Source organism: Accipiter gentilis, chromosome 5 (assembly GCF_929443795.1).
Source record: "Accipiter gentilis chromosome 5, bAccGen1.1, whole genome shotgun sequence".
Classification (NCBI taxonomy): Eukaryota; Metazoa; Chordata; class Aves; order Accipitriformes; family Accipitridae; genus Astur; species Astur gentilis.
Genome location: NC_064884.1, coordinates 19,536,878 through 19,557,750, shown reverse-complemented (window position 1 = coordinate 19,557,750; position 20,873 = coordinate 19,536,878). Strand labels below are relative to the sequence as shown.

The window sequence follows — 20,873 nt, the reverse complement described above, 5'->3', positions numbered from 1 at the left end:
ACAGGCACTTCTCTGCTAACAGCCAATGCTCACCTTACCAATAAATGAGGTGGAAATCTGTGGCCGTCTCAAAATGAGCTCTAGACATAGCAGCATCCCTCTTCTAGGAGTCTAGGTAACACTTGGACAGCAGACCTCCAGATGCACTTACACGCAAATAAATGAAGTTTAGCTGAAACAATGCTTTGCCAAAACCAACATAAAGACAGTGACCTCTGGAATTTGGGGCTACTTGCAGATGTCCTAAAGGATGCCATTGACTAAGTCATACAAAAGGTACTTTAACCCCTGGCAGTGATTCATCTAGATATTTTTTTCTAGCAAAAAGCCTTATTACTGAGGGAGAGTTTCCTATTATTTGCAGGAAAATTCAGAAGAGAACAAGTAGATACTAATTTGTTAAAGAGACAGATAAACATGTACAGGAAATACTTCTATGAAGGTCCTGATCCTCTGAAGATTAATAATCTACAGTACTGGAGACAAAACCATGACACTGAGGAAATAAGCGAACTATAAAAACAGGAAGAAGTGGAAGTTTATTTTTTTTTATGTTATTTTGAGGGAATATTTGTTTTTCTAAAGCTTAAGATACTGCAAAGGCCTCCATCTGCAGGTCACACTATTCTCTATACAAAAACAGCTGCAGAGAGTTTCCTCATTCAGGTCCCCAGAGCTGTCAGCCCAGGGAGGCCATGCTGCACATTACAGGTTAGTTGCCTCCCTAGCCAACATTGTTACTTGGTTTTCACCTCATTTAAAGTCATTACAAGTCCCTGAAAGGGCTGTCACAGCGTGGACAATGTTCTGTAGGTGATACCAGTAAATCAAGTTATGTTGCTGTTGCATTTCTCCCCACAGCCACAGGATGAAGGCACTCCCTCCAGATAGGTATTTCAGTATATTTACTGTAATACTTGATGTTAAGGTAGTACTTGTTGGAAATGAAAGGTTTTGCCACAAACAGGAAAAGCTGTTCTGGACTCTCCTGCCTGAGTTTTTGTTCAAATGAAAATAAAACTACCACCGCTGTGAATTACAGTCCCTCCAAGGATGCAGCAGGGATGTGCTGAGGCCAACCACCACATCTGCAGCAACTTGGTGGCACAGCTATTTTTGGATCATTGTAAGTCACCAAAGCTGAACAGACACCAGAGGCACTAACCTCTTCTTCCATCTCAGAAACGTCTCATGCCAGCTCATGGTGGCATCACAAGGAGCACTCAGACTCATGTCATCTCTTATACATAAGTTAGCTTACTTAAGTGAGTCAGTCCGAGGCTCAGCGCTGCCCAGAGGTCTTCTGCTATTAAAGGAAGTGAGGAGAGTAGGGGACAGGGACACCGCATCAATTTGTCCTCATCCAGGTACTTTTTGAAGCAACTTCTCCACCCCTTTCTTGCAAAAGCCTGCAAGAAATTTAGATCATTCCCATTGCAACCAATGCTACGCATATGTAGTGAATGCCACCCTAAGAGCTGAATTAGGCTCCCATCTCTCTGCAGAATTCCCAGAGCACAGAAACCCATCAGTACAGAAATTAACCTGAAAATAAGTTTAAATATTTATGCTTCTAGTACGTTCTCATCACTTCACTCTTTAGTACCATATATAGTTGTATTATTTTTGTCCACTAGAAGTGATGCCGTCGAACTAGGGCATTCATCGCTTAGGAAATACAATTAAATTTCCACGTTAGTTAGCAGATATTAGTTAACTGCGGGGGGTGGTGGGGGGGAATGATCTACATTAAAAAAAAAAATCCAAGTGCAATACTATCAACCCAGCTTTCCACTTGGATTTGACCTCTATCACAACTGCAGTTAAGACCTAGATGCTATTTGCACACTTACTGCATGAACATTTGTGTATCTCTCTATATAAAAATATCTATATATTGTATCAAATATTAAGCATTTGCTATTTGTCTGACACAGAATATACCAAGCCACGTGCTTTCTTGTTTTGTATGAGCACAGCAACCAACTATAACAACATGGTCAATTACATTGCAGTAAAATCAGACAAGCTAAGATCTCAGACTGAAACAATTCAAAATTTCAGTTCACACAAATTATTCCTGTCTAGAGAAATGCTGATGCTGCTACAGTGGCATAGTGCACACTGATGTGCTCCCTGATGACGAGGGATAAGCAAAGGTCTGTGCTCAAATGCCCACCTGAGCGAGCCAGGCTAGCTAGTGGGTATCTGCCTTATGCCAATTCACATTCCCTCTTCAAGTGATTACTTAGATTAAAATCATGCTGAATTGCTGCAAATCTAAGTAGACCAGCTGTTAATCTTTTCTTATTTTTGTTTCCGTCTCCCACGTGTGTTAGTGTACAAGAGTTTGCGTGACAAAATGTTTTACACCACCTCGTAGCTCCTCACATTAACTGATGTTACTGGTAATTAAACAACTCGCATCAATTACAAGCAGAAATCGCAAAATAATTAACAGACACAGACGGAGCCCTTGAGCACCGGCTTCTAGGAAATCACTATCAAGAGCACTGTTACAGTTCACGCTCTCCAGCTAATTAAGTATTTGAGGCAGCAATGAGAATCTGCACCCGTATACAGCTCTCACCAAGGTTCCCCATGCTTCACACCCTGAAACGTCACCCAGAAATGTCATTTCAACCCTGAAATGACACGCGGATATTCTGGCTTCACCCCTTCTTTGCTCTAGACAAAGATGAACGAACAAGCTACCAAAAACCCTGGACAATACTTCCAGAAAAATACCAAACTTTCACTCCCACCATTAAGGTAGTTCATCAAGCGTGAGGCAATTAGCAAAACACAACAGTCTATTTTTCTCCACTGTCTGCCAATAGCCAACAGATAGCTTCAGAAGTCATTCATTGGCTCTTCAAGTCCCTTTCTTCAAAGTAAATAAAAATAGTATGAAGTAACAAAAAAGCACAGTAAAATGACGGGTGCCTTGTCCAAAGCAGCCTTCCAAGCATTGGCAGCCCTGGTTACAGAGTACACAGTGCACAAGGACATCTGTAAGCCAGCTGATACTGAAAGCGTTGGACCTCTCCTTCTGGGGCATCTCATGGCTTCTTAGCTTTGCAGAACCTTGGCTGCATGGGGCGTTTTTGCCTTATCCGTTAAAACAACCAGTGTCTGAGGTCCATGGGTAGGTATTTCAACAAGTCAGAGATGCATGCCAATGACATTAGAAATAAAATAAAAAATAATAATAAAAAAATCAAGCAGCTTTTAAAATTTCCATGGCACTTATAGACTGTGGAGTCTCCTGCCAACCAAGGTAGCAATGGGGAGGGCTGGGCTTTGGTGCCAGGGCCCCTAGATGCCCATCATGCCTACGATGACCAGCTGTTGCCAGTATGGAGGATGGTATGGGGACTATTCCAAAAATCCCACTCCTGGATAGCACTTAGGACTTCCTCGTGACCCTCTGCCAAGCAAGCTGCATTGCAAGCCCAAAGTGGCTCCTCTCTTGCTTTCCTGAAACGCTGCTATGAAATCAGCACAGATGACTCTTATGAGGCCAGTGGTGTCAACACCGTTTCAAAATAGCAGATTTTATTAACTTTAACCTGCTAACAGCTGACAACGCAATAACCCACATCCATGGGCTACTGAAGGTGCTACATCCCATTTAGATTTGTAGGGCTAAAATTAAGCTTTTCCTTTGATATAGAGTAATTTTTGCTCAGTGCCCCAATGCTTGTTCAAGCAGGCTTTCTATTTACCTGGGGCAAGCATGCTCTTCAAGTTTAATTAGGTCATATCCTGGGCTGAAGAATTTAGTAGTTAATTGAACCATCATGCCAACCTATAGTGTGCTCTGCATGTGTCTCATGCCTTGTGTAGTGGAAGGCCATGGGTGGGAGAGTAGCTTGGGGTGGTGAGAAGGTTTAATTTAGCTATAAGGAAGAACACGTTCGGCACAGTGTCTAGCTAAAGAAATAAAATAAAAATCCACTCTGCCACAATCCTGCTCCATGACATGGGCAGACTAATTTATGCATGATCCATAACACCGAGAAATGCTAAATGGCAAAAAAGCGTTCACAAAACTACAGCTACAGCCATAGACAATGAAGGCCAAGAGTGGTTTGCTACGCAACACAGGAAGAAAGCCTGCACAATGCTTGAAGCTACCAAAGCCTTGAAGCTACCATGCATATCTGCACCGACACGCTGAGGGAGCACATCGCAAACTTCATCCTTGAGCCATTGTGACCGAAGTCATGGCCTTGCAGAGGCTCCTGGTTGCGCTCAGGCAGGAGACTGTATCTTCAAGCTACCTCCTGGTTACCAAACACATGGGAAATACCTTCTTATATAAACAGGTTTCTTGGAAGCTTACACATCCCCGTGCCAGGTTGTTGTGTGTTTTTGTTAAAAAAAAAAAAAACACCCAAAAAACCAAAAAAAACCAAAAACCAAAAAAACCACAAAGACCAATCTCAGAGAGACTTTTTCCACATCTGTCAGCACATAGTTGATCAGAGGGAAGACAGTAATCATCTTCTGACCTTTACAACAAAGAACTCTTGACAAAATTAAGGTTATCCTGCAGAGGGAAGTTACCACATACAGAAGCAAATATCTTCCTTAAGCACAAAAGAGCTTATTATATTAAGCATTTTAATCGGATCATGAATGACAAAGCTACATTGCTACAAAAGTGGTTCCCGTATTTGGGATGTTCCAAAATAAAATGAATATACAGAAACTGGATTTTAGCCTTTTAGGTACTTCCTTCCCCATATTTCAGGTCTACAGTTTTCAGGAGTTAAATATAAAACAGCAAAAAATTGCACAACCTGTGAACATGCACAACCCTTTCAATTTCTTTTATTCAATTAAGCAAAGAAACTCTTGCATGGGAGCAGTTGTGTTGCCTGCAACGCAGCACCTTCCAATGATCCACATTTTCCCCTCTCTCCAGTGTTAAGTTTTCTCTGGGTTTTAAAAATTAACCTTTGCTGTCAAGGGAGTTTCTAAATCCCATTTATGAATTATACAGCAAGAAAAGCTCGAACCAGGTGCTCAACAAGGCACATTCCTATTGGAGCCATGCAAGGAAAAACCTGCTTGGTTTTCTACCATCTCACCAACCTAGGGAGCTGCAAGGGCAGCTCAGGCAATCTATAGGTAGGACCTTCCTGGACCTTTTATTATGCATCCTCTAGAAAAGGATTTTAAACTTCTGGAGGTTTTTTCTGTCCAAAATTTGAAGCTAAACATCAAATCAGCAAAACACCCCAATGCATTACGTCCTTTCATTGATGAAAACTTACCATTTTCAAGTGTCTTGAAATGCATGACAACAGGAAAATTTACTGATGGATTGAAGAAAACCTTTCTGCATTTTCTGTACTTGTTGCAAGAGACCTTGAGCACAGCTTTAGGCACCAGACAGTTTTCTCCTAACACAACACCACTTCTGTAAAACGCAGCACAGTTCCCTTAATCATTTGCTTTGCACCGTGGACTTCCACGCTGCACACCTTTCCTCGCCAACCACAGACATCCGTCATGCTTCAGTCACCCCTCCCTGGCTATTTACTTAAGGCTGGGTACAGCCAGGAATTCCTTCGCGTGACAAAGCGTACAAACATGCTTTTATATGGTGCATTTTGATGCTGGAGAGTGCACTCAAGGAGTTTCCCTTTTCTATCCTGAGGAGCTAGTTTTACTCAGAAGTTCAGGGAACAGCAGGAGTTTCTTGCTGACAAGTCACATGCAGACGTACAGGAAAGAGGCTGAGCATTTACTCCTTCCACTTAAGAAAACAACAGCTTAAAAGAGTGGTTGGGTACTAGTTGTTGGGAGCCTCTTTCAATTAAAGAACTTGCAAAACCCAGAGCATCCCTCCCTCTCAGGCTATTTTGCAAAGAGGGGCTCAGTGTGACCTTGTGCTCCCCACCACTTCACAGAAGAAAGCAGAATCGTGTTTTCCTCTGCAAACATCGCAGCAACTCAGCACTGCCAAGCAAACGCATACAACTGCTGTTGTTGTACCTCCGAGTCACCTGAAGCTGCACTGGCTTCATGTATCTGGGCGACGTGGAGCGAGCAAGGCAATGAGGATGAACTTTCGGCACGCACACTTCAACTAGCGGTTGGGGCTGAAGCCAAAAGCACATCCCCTGCTACCCTGCCACGCTGCTGGGCATCTGCACTCTGCCAGAATCCAGAAAGTAAAGACATGATGCTAGGCTTAATGGGTGAGAAAAGAAGCTAGGTGCTCTGTACCTGATTAGAAACACAGCTCTGAACAATAAGCCAAGGAAGATGCACACCATCTGACAGTGAAAGACACTGTCTGCAGACACGAAGAAGACTCAGTTCTACTGGTCTAAGAAGAATACAGTCACCACCTTCCTGTGCCCCTTGTATGAAGGGGTGACCCAACTGGCCCACGTTCATGTCGTGGCAGTTTATAAAACCACAAACTGGAATGAATCAGTACAAAAAACATAAGTATTTTTTCTGCTGACCCATCACCAATTAAGTCAACAAATTTCTCTGCCACCCCATCCTTCCCTTCTCTCCCTACTGCTCCTATTACACGCAGGGATGTTTACTTCCATATACACTGCAAAAAAATCCAGTACTAACTGTACTCAAAAACAATGTTGGTAGCTATTTACCAAGTATTTTTTAATGCATCCTAATATTTGGACTGTCACTTTCATAAAAAGATGAGAGAGGATGTGAAGCATCTCTCTTTGATTCTCGGTTTACAGCTGAAGGCCAGCTAACATTAACCATCTGAAGAGACAACCTCTTTCAGCAGAGGCATGTTCCCTGCAACCACCAGTAGCAGTTTTCAGCTAGATCCCTGGAATTCCATTGAGTCCTTTATAACATTAATTGAAACAAACAGCATATGTTATATATTGTCTCAACTGTTGCACAGGCAACTGGTCAGAGACGACAGATCCAGAAGCCTCTTGCAAAGCAGCTGGGGTTTTCCACCCTTGCTTACAGGGCAGGGGTTAGACAAATGCAGCACCTGGCTGCTTTAAACTTCTATACCCTGAGTAGGTAGCCAGGGCTCACCACCAGTGACCCAAGGTGGATGATCATCTGGAGAGGGTCCAACTGAGGATGCTCATTTCTAGTCCCACCAGTCTTAAGCTTTCTTTAACTTCTAATTAACTTCTTTCTCTACCATTCATACCCCAAGCACAGAAATCTGAGCAAATTTTTCCTTCTTAAAGCATGTATAGTGAAGTACTACTTGCAGTTGAGTGTTTTCAGAAGGGTACCAGACTCACGTAGAACCACAACCTGGTAAATGGTCTTGTGAAAAATTATTCCTCCTATTCCTGCAGCAGAGAGGAAGCAGAAGAGGGAAATAGTCTAGTAATATTTAGCTGGTTTTTCTTGATGCAAAGTTTGCACAAAAGTTGTGTTTTACTGAAATCTCAAAATTCAAGTGCTGGAACAAAGGACACATTTTCCTCTGTATCATCTTACCCCAAATCAACACACAAACCTTAGATACATTTGTAATCCAAAGAGAACTCAATTGCAAAAGCACCTAGTGATTTTATTGCTTCAATCACTGCAGAACTTGTAGTGTGTTTTGTCCAACACAGGCAAAACCAAAGCAGCAAACGCTCTCCTGCTCACTGCTATTCCCCTTTGGTTTTGTTTTTTTTAAGTCAGCGCTGAGAAAGCAAATTAAGCTTCCGACTCTCAACTGCTATAATCGCATGAGTTATGAGGCACCGATTCCAGAAGTTTATATATTTTCTTTTTAAAACATGAATGGGAAAGCATACACAAACACCCTTCTTTCCCCATCCCTTCCTTCCCATAAAGAGGAATGTTTGTTTTTTTATTCAACCTTATGAAAGGTTGGGGAAGCTATTCCACCAATATTCTGATAAAGGTAGCCCACACTTCCTCAGAGACATAGTAAAGGGAAGGAGGAAAAAAAAACCCCACACCCAAACACCCCCACCAGCAACAAAGCTGCCAGAAATATTTTTAAATTACTGTTGTATAAAACGGCGAATTATATCAACAAATTAACCCAGTTCACAGTTCACCTAGAGCTCTCCTGAACAAGAGAATATAGAGCTACATGGATGCAGGGGCACTGAACACCACAGAATTTGGGTGCTCCATAGCCAAACCCTCGCATCCAAGATAAAAATGCCTCAGATGGAGCTTTTTGTGTTTCAATTTATAGATCTTTATGATCACCATTTCCAAAATAATCCACGCAGCTGCTAACTTTAGGGAAGTCTTTTTTGTTGCTTATGGGGATTTGGGGTGGGGGCTTTTCTGCATGCCCTGGAAATTTATTTCAGGGATTTTGTTTAAAGGCATGCATGCAGAACCAAATCAAATGAGTGGTTGGTGGCAGACTTCATTAAGCCATAATTTTTTTTTTAATTCATAAGCTGTGATTTCTAAGGGCTCCTTAACTGCTCGCTGGGGGAGGATCAGCACAGCTGAGGTCAACAGGTGCACCAACCACTAGCTCCACACCCCAAAACTGGGAGACCCCAGCTAGATCTTGGCCTCTGGGTACACAAGCATTTCTGGGACCTAATAATAAAACTGGGAGAGAAGCAAGAAAATTTTTAACATGCAAACACAGGAGAGAAGTTGTGTAAAAACATCACTGTACCACAAGCATACATATTTTAACATCATCCAGCCCAGCATCGTGCAAGATGGCCATGGCATTCCCAGGACCAACAAACTCTTTTGGAGTTCAATCCAAGGCATCAAAATAAGCCTACTTTTGCCTTCCCTTTATCTGCTGTCTGTTAATCATTTCTATACGTACCACATATGTATAAGCACAACTTTTAGGTGGGGGAAGACACCCCCCCACCATGCACATCAGGTCAAACAGATAATATCACCCACCTTCCTTCTGCCTCGGCCCATCCACACCAAGCCATGCAACTCTGCGTTTGGAAGGCTTTTAACCAAAAATGGTCACTTATCCAGACAAACTGACCTGGGAAGGTTTATGACTTCTGGGTAAGGGCAAGGGAGATGCAGACTTTTTTAATAACTAATAAAGGACAGACAGACCTGATAAACAGCTCAAAAAAGTTGATATTTATCATACAACTTGTTTTAGGAGCTACTGTAAAGAGGCACATCATTGACCTGATAAGATCTTCCAAACCAGTAGAGTTTATGTATACATAGGCATAGGGGGAAATGGTTTATTTGGGCTCTAAGGTTCTTCCTGTAGGATACAGTGTTTATAAAGGGTATTTCTAGAACTTCCTGACTGCATTTGTGAGACCATGCTCTCCTATGCCTCCAGCCTGCCTGTCTACAACATTTATATCCAGTGCTTTAGAAGTACAGAGAAGCTATAGATGCTTCACGAGAAGTCCCACGGTTCAGCAGGACTGAGCTCCAAGTCACTAAGGTGGACAAGATACAGGAAAATTACCGTTCTTCTGGATGTGTTTTTCCCTAAAAAAATCTGCAGGTTATCCTTGTCTACGTAACCCATAATGCTGTTGGGGTTTTTAACTGCATCTTTAAAATGCATTTAGTCCCCTTTCTCCCTCTTTCCTAACACTCCCTCTTTAAATTTTTATTTTATTTATTGTTTTTAACCAAGCTAGCTAACTTTCTACATTTCAGTTCCTTCCGACAACAAGCAGCAGCTCATCTCCAGCACTGCTCAATAACTTTCCAGCCATTCAGCTGGGCTCTCATGCAGTATTACAATACCGACATGCTAAATACTTGCAGAATAAAAAAAAAAAAACAAAAAAACAGGAAATTTTTCTCTTAAGCAGCTCTAGTGTTTTAATTGTACTGCAGCCTTCTATTCTTGTTTTTAAACACAGAAAACAATCTCTGCACTAAGTTCTTCCTCTAGTTCATCTGAACATCTGATGCCTTTTTAAAAACATAAAGTCATTCAAGCAACGCCAAGTATCGGTATTACTATTTTACAAAATTCTATACCATTTCCTAACCTTTCTATCTTTACAGCCAAACTGCATACATCCAGTAACAACATGTAAAGCAATGACAGGCTGCAACCAGCTTAACACCTCCCATGCCAAGTTTCAGTCAAGGATGAATTATGTTGGCAGTGCTGTAAATCTCCAGTGATAAAGTTTTTGCTGTAATTTCACCAGTATTTAAAAAAAAAAAAAAAGCACAAGCATGCTCCACTGACGTATCAGTGGCTTTTCTGTAATTTATACACACATACTTTAAATACATGGAGTGTAACAAGCTCTGAAATACAGGGATTTACGCTGCGGTCTAACAGGGTAGCTGTACCCTGGTTCTCCGTCCCCACCAAGGCAGTGGGGGTTTTAATAAAAGTTAAAAAAAATTAAAATAAAAAGTAAAATAAATCGGTGCTAAGGAATCAGGCACCTTGGGTTTTAGGAAGTGTGATCAAATAAGGTGGCTGCATTGCCAAAACCATGGAGAAGGTGGTAGAAGGCAGGCCTAGCCCCCACTTTTAGCAACGTGCTCTCCCACGCACGCAGCTCTTCAACGGCCAACCTGGCAGCAGACGAGGGTGAATTTCTCAGGTTGCTGGCACCGTGAGGACCCACTGCATTGGGCATCTAAGACAAAATTAGGCATTCATCTCCTCGTCATGCTGCTGGACTTCTGTCCTCACAGCCCTACCCATGCAGTACGGGTGAACGATGGAGAGATGCAAAGGTCCAAGAGTTAGAGGAAACGTGCTATTGAACAAGAACTAAGTTAAACAGCTGAAAAAACTCTGAATGTGCTTTGAATGAGTCAAGGTGATACTTTCAGATCTCTACATAATTTTTAAGAACCAGACTGTTTGTAAATAGCCTGCAGCCCCAGCCCCAGAAGCCCTGCAGCAGCAGCCGAGTCTACTCGCCAGCTCTGCTGATGCCTTCCAGCAGCTCTTTACAGCATCCCTTTGATTTTTTGAAAACAAAAAAAAGTAGCTCTCCAGTATTAACACCTGGATACTTTTTCCTCTTCTCAGCCCTAAGAGATCTTATAAGGACCCCATGAACAACCATGCTCCTGGCACCCCAGCCCAGAGGCAGGGTGATGGCCTGTCGGGGAAGAAGGATGCGCATGACGAGCCGCCCGGGCTGCTGCTTGCTACCGGGACACGAACCCAGCTATTCACACCCCCCTTGCCTCATTTTGTCCCAACTTCAAGGCAAAGCACATGCTTCCCTATATGCTGCAACTTGAAGCGTTAGTAACCTTATATCAGCTTGGGGGCATACCTTTCCACTCAAACCCACGTAAACAGCCAGCTTGCCTTCCAAGTGCTTAAAAACCCAGGCAGGAGTGTTTGGACACGTCAGTGGAAGAAATGCAGCGAGCAAAGGTGAGCTGAGTTCTCGGCTTTCAGCGAGCGCAAGCATGTGATGGAACAGGCAAGCACGATGGCTATCTTTTTGGGCAGCATCCCCCTCACCTTGGGGATCCACTCAGGGTGCTACGGCTGCAGAAAAATGAGTGTTGCCCATATTTAAAGGGAGGACCCCCCCACCTAGAAACAGATATACACAAGGCCATGGGAGAGCCTTCTTTCACCTCATGTTCCCTCCTGTAAAAATGCATTCTACCACCAGTATGTAAATTAGTAAAAAAATGAAAAGCATAAATGGTCTAGAGACTCAGAAGGAAAAAAAATATTACACAGATGTGCTTTAGCTCAGATGCTAATTGCTGCTAGTGGCATCGACTAATCCTAAGCATGGACTTAATTCCTATAAAACCACATCATTTAAGAAATGTTGTCTTTCTGCAGGCAAAGGGAGGACAAGGAAGGAGCTGGTAGGTGAGACCGTGGTGCTGCAACAGGCTCTGGTATTTAGGGAAGAAGCTTCATGATTTCCCTCAGCATTTTGAAACTTTGACTGCTGTGCAAACACCTTCAGTATATTTCAGCTATTGCAAAGGAAACCAATCTTGCTCCTAACTACTCACCAAACAAGCAAGCAATGCTAAACATTTTAACGTACAGCACAGGGAGAGAAGCTGCCTAGACCTCAGACCCACTTTTAACTAGCAAAAAACCAAGTAATGAGACTATTCAAACAGGACATATGTATAATGCAATTAAAAAAAAATAAAATCTAAGCGTTTCCAGACCTCCTCAGGACTTGAGTGCATGTGCAGAACATGCTCCTGTCCTTGCAGTGCAGGTCCTTACAAGCAAACAGACATGTTTCCCATATGTTAGATCAAAAGACATATCAGGTTTTACAACACATCTCCCAGCGCCGTCAGTGTGAGTCTCACAAAGAGGAACAGCAGAGGTGTAACAGTGACCAACTCAACATTCCTATTAAAAAAAAAAAAGGGGTGGGGTAGGGTGCAGAAAGTGGTTGCTCTCAACAAGAGATACATTTTTGTTGCTACAGAGAGAGATGTACACAGGTAACAAGACCTAATGTTACTTTTGAAAGGCCATTTAATACACCTGCAAACAAACAAAAAAATCCATTTAATTGTTTATGTAGTTCACTAAAGATGCTATTTCTGGCTTGCATTTTGCCTAGTTTCTGTAGCACCTTGGACAAAAAGCACTAGCTAGCAAGGAAGGAACTCCACCACCACGGTAGTCTTCAGGCCATGAAACACTTTTCTCCTCACTAGGCAATGCTGCCAAAGTCCAAGTACTTTGTGGAGGTGGGCAACTCCACAATTTCACTTTTGAAAACACCACAGTTGGGGAAATCAAGTAATTTTGTTAGAAAGCCCTGTAACCCCTCTGTCCCATGCCTGCCAGTAAAAAGTTTCCTTCCTAGCTGGAATAGCCGTCAACTATTGGGCTCAGCTGATACACTCAAGATCTCTCCTCTGATTACAGCACATGCAGGAGTTGAGAAAAAAGGGGAGGGACCCCCCCCCTCCCAAAAAAAAACACCAAAACATAGTCCTTGAAGTGTGAGTTGCAAGCAAAGAAAGTCAAAGAAGAAAGTTATTCAGAGAGCCTAAGAACAAGACGACTGGAGACAAAAATAATAATTTGGGTTTAATCTCATTTAGACCTATTGCAACAGGTAGAACCTGCTAGCTGTTGGCAGAAAGGTCTTTAACAGCCTTGAAATAATACTTTGTAATGTTGCTTTTGATAAACCACAGCTTACTTTTAAGGTGAAGCATCTACTTCTACTGCATGAAGCAGACAGGGTTTTGCTCCAATGGCTACAGCAGGTGCACATTATGGGAGACCACCTTCCCCTGATGCTAGGAGGAAGATAATGGCCAGCAGAGTTTGGTTTGCACCAGGAGTTGCAGTGACGGCAGAAGTCCTGCTTCCAGACAAGAGCAACATGTGAAGAAATAAAATAAGCGAGAGGCAAAAAAACCAACCCACCCAAGAGTGCAGGAGAAAGGAAACGAAAGAGCGCAAAACAAGAAGCGAAACGGAGAAAGCGGGCAGGAAAGTGCAGAAACCCAGAAGGAGGGAACAGCCCCTCGTTGGCTCTGCGTGGAGAGCTGCTCCCAACCTCAGCCAGAGGCAAAGCCACGTCTCCCGTGCCAAACGGCCGGCCAGCGGGTGCCAGGGCAAGCCCGCTTCCCTGGGTACGATGGGTACGGGGCAGGGGAGGGAGGAACCACCGGTGACTTTGCTAAAGGAAGGACAGAGATGACGGAGTGAAGACATCCTCCTGGACTTAAAGATGATGATCTTCCTCTGCCCACACAACACTTGTTTGACATCAAGCTGGAGTAGGAAAAGAGGTGAGGAGCATCGCTATGATATTTGCAGGTACCAACACCAATGGTCACACCCATATGATAAAAACCCCCAAAACAACCGCACCAGCGGGCAGAAGCACAATATTTGGGCATTGCTATGCTGTTCTTGCTGCATTAGCAGGGCTCGCCCCCTCGCCCTGGCTCCATTTTACCTGCAACCTGGCACCCTCGACTCACCAAGCAGAGGGGACCAGCGGACAGACAGCCTTGCCATACAAGGAAATGAAGCATGAGAAACTACGCAGGCAAACCCAACCTTTGCTCCAAAAAGCTGATGCAAAACCGAAGGTGAGAGTTATGCACAAAGGGAAGGCACCATGAAGGCAGCCGGTGCAGCCCAGCTGCGTTTCTCTGCAGCTTCAGGTTTTCAGTACTATGCAAGCACCAGAAAAATAAATTATTAAAGGGAATTTGACAAGGAAAGGGGGGAACACGGGTAGGGAAAAGGGAAGGAAGGAAAAGAAAACTCACAAAATCTTGGCAGAAAGCCAATATGTAAGAAACAAACAAACAAAAAAAGCATTAGAAACCATCAGCTGAGTTTACCCACAGCCAAGGTAGGAAGAAAGCGTCAGTGCAAGCAAGGTGCTGGGAGATGCTGCACTGCTCTGATTGCTGGCACGCTTGGAGAAGCTCTCTCTTACCAGTGCTGGGATCTATTTATGTGACAACAGCTTCTCACTTGCTTTTGGTAGTCCACAGAAATGGGGACCGCTGCAGCTTGCATCTGCTGTCAATCAACTCCACAGTCTATTTGTGCATTCTTTAGTCAACTGACCTTTTTTATTTTCTTTCTTTTCAAATTTCTGCACTGCTTCAGAAGTGCAAGTCCTCCAAAAATTAAATGCTCCACTTAGCAAACAGAGCATATATCAAAAATGTGGTCTCCAGAGCTGTACTTTTAGTTTTACTGATCTCTGAGCCCTCTCTACTCCTGCATGTCTCTTGCGAGAAGGATTACCTTCTACAATTAAAAAAGGGGAAGGAAAAAACCCAAAACACAACACATTTTTCAATGAATTTGTTGTAGGGAGCATTTCCTATGGCCAAAGTTGGTCCTAACAGCAGAGAAAGCAAGAGGTGCACCTTTGCCAATGACCCACGAGATCTCGACTTCTGGAGAAACAAGGTGCTGCCATTCAATGGGCTGGATCAACATGCAACATCACTTGTGTCAGGATGCGGCCGACTGCCTGCACCCTTTTGGTACTCAAACTTTCCAAGCACGTCCCTCCCAGGTTTAATACCTCTGGAGGATCATTTATTCTTATTCTGCTGTAGGGAAGGAAATGGAATTTATTGATTCCTCAAGCATGCCAGAGAGTGTAAGAAAGCAAAAGGAGGGATTGAAACCAATAGTTAAGTTGCGCCTCATTCCTGAGCTCCTATTTTCCAGCCTGGTCCAGAAGAGGGACAATTACAATCATCTCCCTGCGGTTTGGTGGCCAACAGGAAACAATTTTGTGATTTAAATCCAGCTACCAGCAAACTGAGTTCACATTAAGAGCGAGCCTTGCCACACAATGTACTTTTGTTTGCAGCCTTGGGATTTAATTAAACAGGCAGATAAAGCCTACCTTTTAACCCACGCTCAAGGGTGCGCCCCAGCGAGATAAAGACCAGGCTGCAAAAACAGGTCAAAGATGATCCCATTGCTGGTGCAGCATCTGCACCGTGCTTGAACACCGTCCCACCGCCGCCATCCCACCACACATCCTGCCAAGGACAGCCTCGCCAAAAAACCTACCTTTCTGGCCCAAAGGTGGGTTCTTTAGGTTTTTCCTCTTCAATACAGAATCAGGGTTATCCAAGGGTTGCCTGTGGCCATAGCATGGACTAACGTGCTGAGAAACTCAAGTCCAGCTCCCTCCTGCTAGTGGCAACCCTCTTCCCACAGGTTTCCCTTCTAGTTGTCCGACCAAACACCCTCTCCATATGCCTTCCACCTACAGCTCCTTTCCAAGGCATTTCCAAGACAGAAGTAGAAAGGGTAAATCCCTTTTTTTCCCCTCCTTCATCCAACAGAGCTATTATTCCCATATAAACAGCAACTTCTCCCAGTAACTGAACAAAGCAGCTACTTACATGTCACATTTTAAACAGGCATGTTTTCAGGCCAAGAAATAAACAGTTACATTTTGGCAATCCTTCATTTCCTGTTCTATTTGTGAGCAATAATGTCATGACATACAGTGTGTCCCATGCCTTCCTCCCCAGCTTAAACTTGCAGCAAACAAATCTAGCAGAATGAGCTGCTTATGACACCTACAAAAAAATCATCAGTATTGGGCAAAAGCATGGTGAAAATGAAGAGAAAAAAAAAGAAAAAAGAAGAAAGAAGTTATCTTTTCAGCGTAAGGGGCAAACTCCAATATTGATGGACTCGGTATTCAGAGCAAGCATCACCGGTCCCTGCTCAGCACTGGAGGGAAGCAGGATTTTGGGACCAGTGAAAGGACAAAGGAGTGTGAGTCAACTTTAATTTTCCTTCCCTGCACTGGGAAAAACGCATCACCCCAAAGCATCGGTACGATCTCACGCCGTATTTTGCTGTGCGGGACAATGCCACAGCAACCCTCTACACCGCCTGAGACATATCCCACTTAACCCAGCTCATTAAAAACCTCCGGGAGACCAGTCCCGCTTGTGAACACTTGGCACGTGCGCTCCGGGCTCGCTGGAATAAATCAAGCGCGTGTTTGCTGAGCGTCGGGGACACCCCGGGGATGCAGCCGCTGCCTGGCTCGGCCAAGGCGTCGCGGCTCCATCCCAAGCAGCGAAAGGCTGCAGACCAACACTTCCTCGTTCTCTGACCTTTTCCATTTAATTACTTCCTGTGACTTTCTTGGAACCGTGCATCGGAACGAGCAGGCGGCAGCCCCCGGGCATAACTGAATCGCTTTATGGGTTCAGCTCCATCCTCCTACTTACAAGCGGAAAGACGCCAGCAGCCCACCTGGGAGCTGCTGGCCACGAAGAGGGTCACCAAGGCTCGCCGCAGGCAGCTGCCCCTCTCCCGGGTGCAGGCAGCGCTACCCAAAACTCTCCCACTGCTTACGCTTAGTGCCGCAGCTTTGTGCCTCTTGATTTATTACCGGGCGTCCCTGTTTCCCCCCCGCCCTGCAACGTGCAAAGGAGAAGCGCAGCAGCAATGGGGGGGCGGAAGGAGGGAAGCAGAAATAAAGGCTGGGAAGCAGAAAGAGGCGCTCGCTTTGCAATGACAAATTGACCTCTAAGTATCGATCTGAAATGGTGCAGTCCTGAAGGGACCAATGACTTTCCAGCATCCTAAGCCCCATTTTTTTTTCCCCTCCTCGGTTTTATAAATTGTTTCAAAACTCAAAATCTTACCGAGCTGTTCTCAAGGAATTAAAAAAAAAAAAACAAACACACAAAACTAAACAGGGGGGAAATCCCTCATAATTTAGTTGAAGAGGGTTATTTTAAAATGCATCCTATCCTGACAGTGGTCCTTTTTTTGTAATCTGGCTGTTAACATTTGCTCACAGTGCACTCCGTGAAACGAGAATAGCTATGCAAATTAAAGCCAGATATCTAGGGCAAATAGCACACTATACTACCATTGTTCTGACAGCTTAAGAAAACTTATCAGGAGACCCTGTCCTTACTTCTTTTAACACCATATATATTGAGGGGGGAGGGAAAAAAAAAATAATCAAATCACTTCACCCACCACTAAAATGAAAAACAACCCATGAGTCACCAGCTTCAGCGACGCTATCAATCAATGCAAGGCTGGAAGCAAAGAGCTTACAGAGGAAACCATGGCTTACCTAAAACACCTCACCATGCCCTGCAAGGCGAAGGCCTGGACTAAACTGCGACGAGCCCAAATGCAGCCTCCAAAACAGCTGCTTGGGATGTGCACCGGGGTAAGGACCATGGTGCATCAGTTACCCTGAAAGCCAATACATCCAGCCACTGAGAAGACAGCTAACACTGGCCTGGGAAGTGGGCTGAGCACCAGCTCCCCGTAGCAACCAGCGCTCCCCATCTACCAAGGGACCGAAGCACAATGTTGCTGACTTGACCAGTGACCCCAGGAAGAGGTGGCGTGGCCCAAGAACTTCCCTCCCTAGCCCAGGTAGGACATACACGAAACCCATTATCTGAAGTCTCCCTCAGCATGGCAGTGCAGTAGCACGTGGAGGAAGAATTGACTCCAAAACAAACTGCAGCCTACAATTAAGGGAAAAAAACCCCCAAAACCTCAAAACCAACCATCAGAGCCAAAAGCTTGCTGTTTTACACTGACACTCACCTCTGCACCAAGCCCTGCAGGGAAACATGTTCAGAGCAACATCTTCCTGCAAGATGAAGATTGGCGAACACCAGCTTTCATCTACTGAATCGAGTTAGGTCTGCCCCTGCGCGCTCAAACCCAGAGACAGGGACCCACCTCTCCTCTTCTTGTCCAATTTGAGAAATGAAACCAAAAAAACCAAACCAAGAACCGGAGGGTTTTTACTGGAAACAAGTTGGCTGCATTTTTCCAGCCTGCTAGGTCATGGCAATCTGCGAGTGAGAAACACAACCTTTTTTTTTTTTCTTTTTTTTTTTGTTGTTGGAAAAACCATACCAACTTCAAAATAACCACAATTTCAGAAGCTACATATAAACACGTATTTATAGTCTCTTCATTAAGAAGTGCCAAAATAACAATTCCTCTTAACACACACATTGCAGGCAGAAGCCATTTCCTTCTCTGCTCACATTTCTCCAGTAAATCGCCTTAAAATAAGTTTGACGTTACAAAGGTATAAGAGCAGCACATGCCGCCAATTATGACTTTTTCAGACTCCAAAAACCGAGCCGAAAAGTTGCACAATTTTGACGCTGCTTTATAAGCCCTGAGAGAAGTCATTTTAAAGCACGGTACATCCTATGGCGCTTGGCATGAAACCAGTCCTGCACGCAAGTGAGTCATTTCTCTTGACTGTCAAAACCCAGAAAGAGATAGCCAGGAACAATGTTTGGGCCAGCCCGGCTTGTAAAAGCCTTTCCTGTAATACCTTTAACTTTTATTTTGGGGAAGAAAAATGTAAAAAAGGAAAAGAGCACTGTCAGGCATTTTGAAAGCCTTGGTGCGGCCTCTCGGGGGCGGGGGGGTTTATCTGTGGGGAGGTTGCCGGGGATGCCTTTGCGGGGGGTGGGTGCAGCAGGCACCCGCAGCCCCCCGAGGGGAGGGGTACGGTGGGGGAGGGGGTGGCGGTGAATGGGGAGGCCGCCGGTGACCGGGTTTATGAATGCGGCGTCATGTGACGGCGGCGACGGCCGCCCTCCTATTCACAAAACGGCGGCGGCCGGGGCGGGGATCCGTGACGTGCCCCCCCTCCCCGCTTCCCGATTCTCCCCCCCCCCCCCCGGTAACGTCGGGGGTGCAGGGAGGGGGAAAAGGAGCGCACCGCCGCACCGCCCCCCCTCCCCCCCGCTTCCGCCGCAGGCCTCCCCCGCCGGGCGCCCCGACCCAGCCCCCCCCCAGCGGGGGCGGGGAGAGGTGGCGGCCGGGGGTGTCCGGGGGTTCCCCCCCCGCACCCCGCCGGCCCCGCGCCTCCCGGGGGTTTTTATGAATGAAAAGGCGGTATGCAAATGAGCGCGGCCCGGGGGGGGGAGCGCGAAATGGCGGATGCGCGGGCGGGCAGCGCGCACACGTACGCGCGTGTCCGTGTCCCTCTGTCCGACCGCGGTCCGCGTCCGTGTGTGTGCGCGCGTTGGGGGGGGGGGTGTGAGGGATCCGCACCGGCTCCCGCCGGGGCAACAAAGGGTGGCCCCCGCCCGCCGCCCCCGCCCGGCCCCGCTCACTCGTCAGGGTAGGCTTCCTCGGTCATCTTCTCCCCGTCTAGGCTCATCCCTCGCCGCGGGCGGCCGGGCTGCGCCTCCGCATCTTCCTGCGCTTCACATGGCGGGGCAGGCCGCGCCGCGGCGGGCCGGGGCTGGCGGCCGCGCCGGGCCCGACGGCGCGGGAGCGCGGGCGGCAGCGGGGGGGGAGGGGGGGAAAGGGGAGGCGGCGGGGGGGGGGGGGGGCTACGGCCGCGCTCGTCGCCGGGCGGCGGCGGCGGCGGCCGGGGGCGGAGGAGGAGGAGGAGGAGGAGGAGAGGCGGCGGTCAGCGCGCCGCGGGGGCGCGGCGGGGCGCGGCGGCGGCGGCGGCGGCGCGGGGTCCGGGCCCGGGGGAGCAGCGCAGCGCCCGGGGGCAGGCGGCGGCGCCGGGCCAGCCCCATGGCCGCGCTCACGCCATGGCGGGGCGCCGCGGGTGGCGGCGGAGCGGGGAGGGAGGGGGGTGGGGGGGAGCCCCGGCAGGAAGCGGCGGCGCTGCCGAGCGGCCGCGGCCGCCGGGAGCGGGCAGGGCAGCGCCGGACCCGGGAGGGAGGGAGCCGCGGCGGCGGCGAAGAAGGAGGAGACGCGCCTGCCCGAGGCGCCTCCCCCGCGACGGCCGCGGCCCGCCCCGGCCCGGCCCACCGAGCCCCCGCGGCGCAGCGCCCGGGGTGCGGCCGCCGCCGCCGCGCTCGCCTCCGCCCGCCGGCGCCGCCCCCCGCGCCGCAGCCCCCACGCCCCGCCCGCTGCCGCCGCCGCTCGGCTCGGCTCGGCTCGGTCCGGCTCGATTCGGCTGGGTCTGGCTCGGCTCTCGGCTCCCCTCAGCTTGTCTCGGCTGGGTTCAGCCTCACCCAGCCCCGCTCCGTCCTCTTCAGCCTGACCTAGTAAGGCCCGGCTCAGCCCGATCTAGCCCATCTCAGTCCTGCCAAGCCTAGCTCGCCTCAGCCTGACCTTGCCCAGCTCATCTGGGTTCAGCCCGACCCAACCTAGCCCGGCTTTTCGGTTCGGCCCAAGCCAGCGTGGCTCGGCACAGCTCCTTGTCATGGCCGACAAGGCCCTCAGCAAGGATTTACGGCCCCGTAGGCGATTAGCACAACGCCGTGTGCGCAGCGAGGGTTTTAACAGCCTCTTGGTAGAAGAAGAGCTCAGGGAGGCACCTTTGCCCCCACAGAGCCGAGTCCTGAGGTGACAGGGCTCCTCTGCCTGTACAGCTGGGCTTTTCTCACCACCCTTGCTTGCGTTCCTCCCGCCCCATCTTGCCTTCTACAAGAGCTCAAATCAACCCCTGGAGCCACGCTCGGCAACGCTAGGGGGTGAGTGC

At 47.2% G+C, this 20,873-nt stretch overlaps 1 protein-coding gene across 1 annotated transcript in view; it reads right to left on the bottom strand.

Annotated features, from left to right (window-relative positions):
* SPRED2 (sprouty related EVH1 domain containing 2) overlaps positions 1-19,735 on the bottom strand; it is a 65,971-nt gene extending 46,236 nt beyond the window's left edge. The window contains exon 1 of the mRNA XM_049801003.1: positions 19,543-19,735. Coding sequence (XP_049656960.1) covers positions 19,543-19,589 — 47 coding nt within the window. The 5' untranslated portion in view covers positions 19,590-19,735. The remainder of the gene's footprint in view (positions 1-19,542) is intronic.
* Between the last annotated feature and the right edge of the window lie 1,138 nt (positions 19,736-20,873).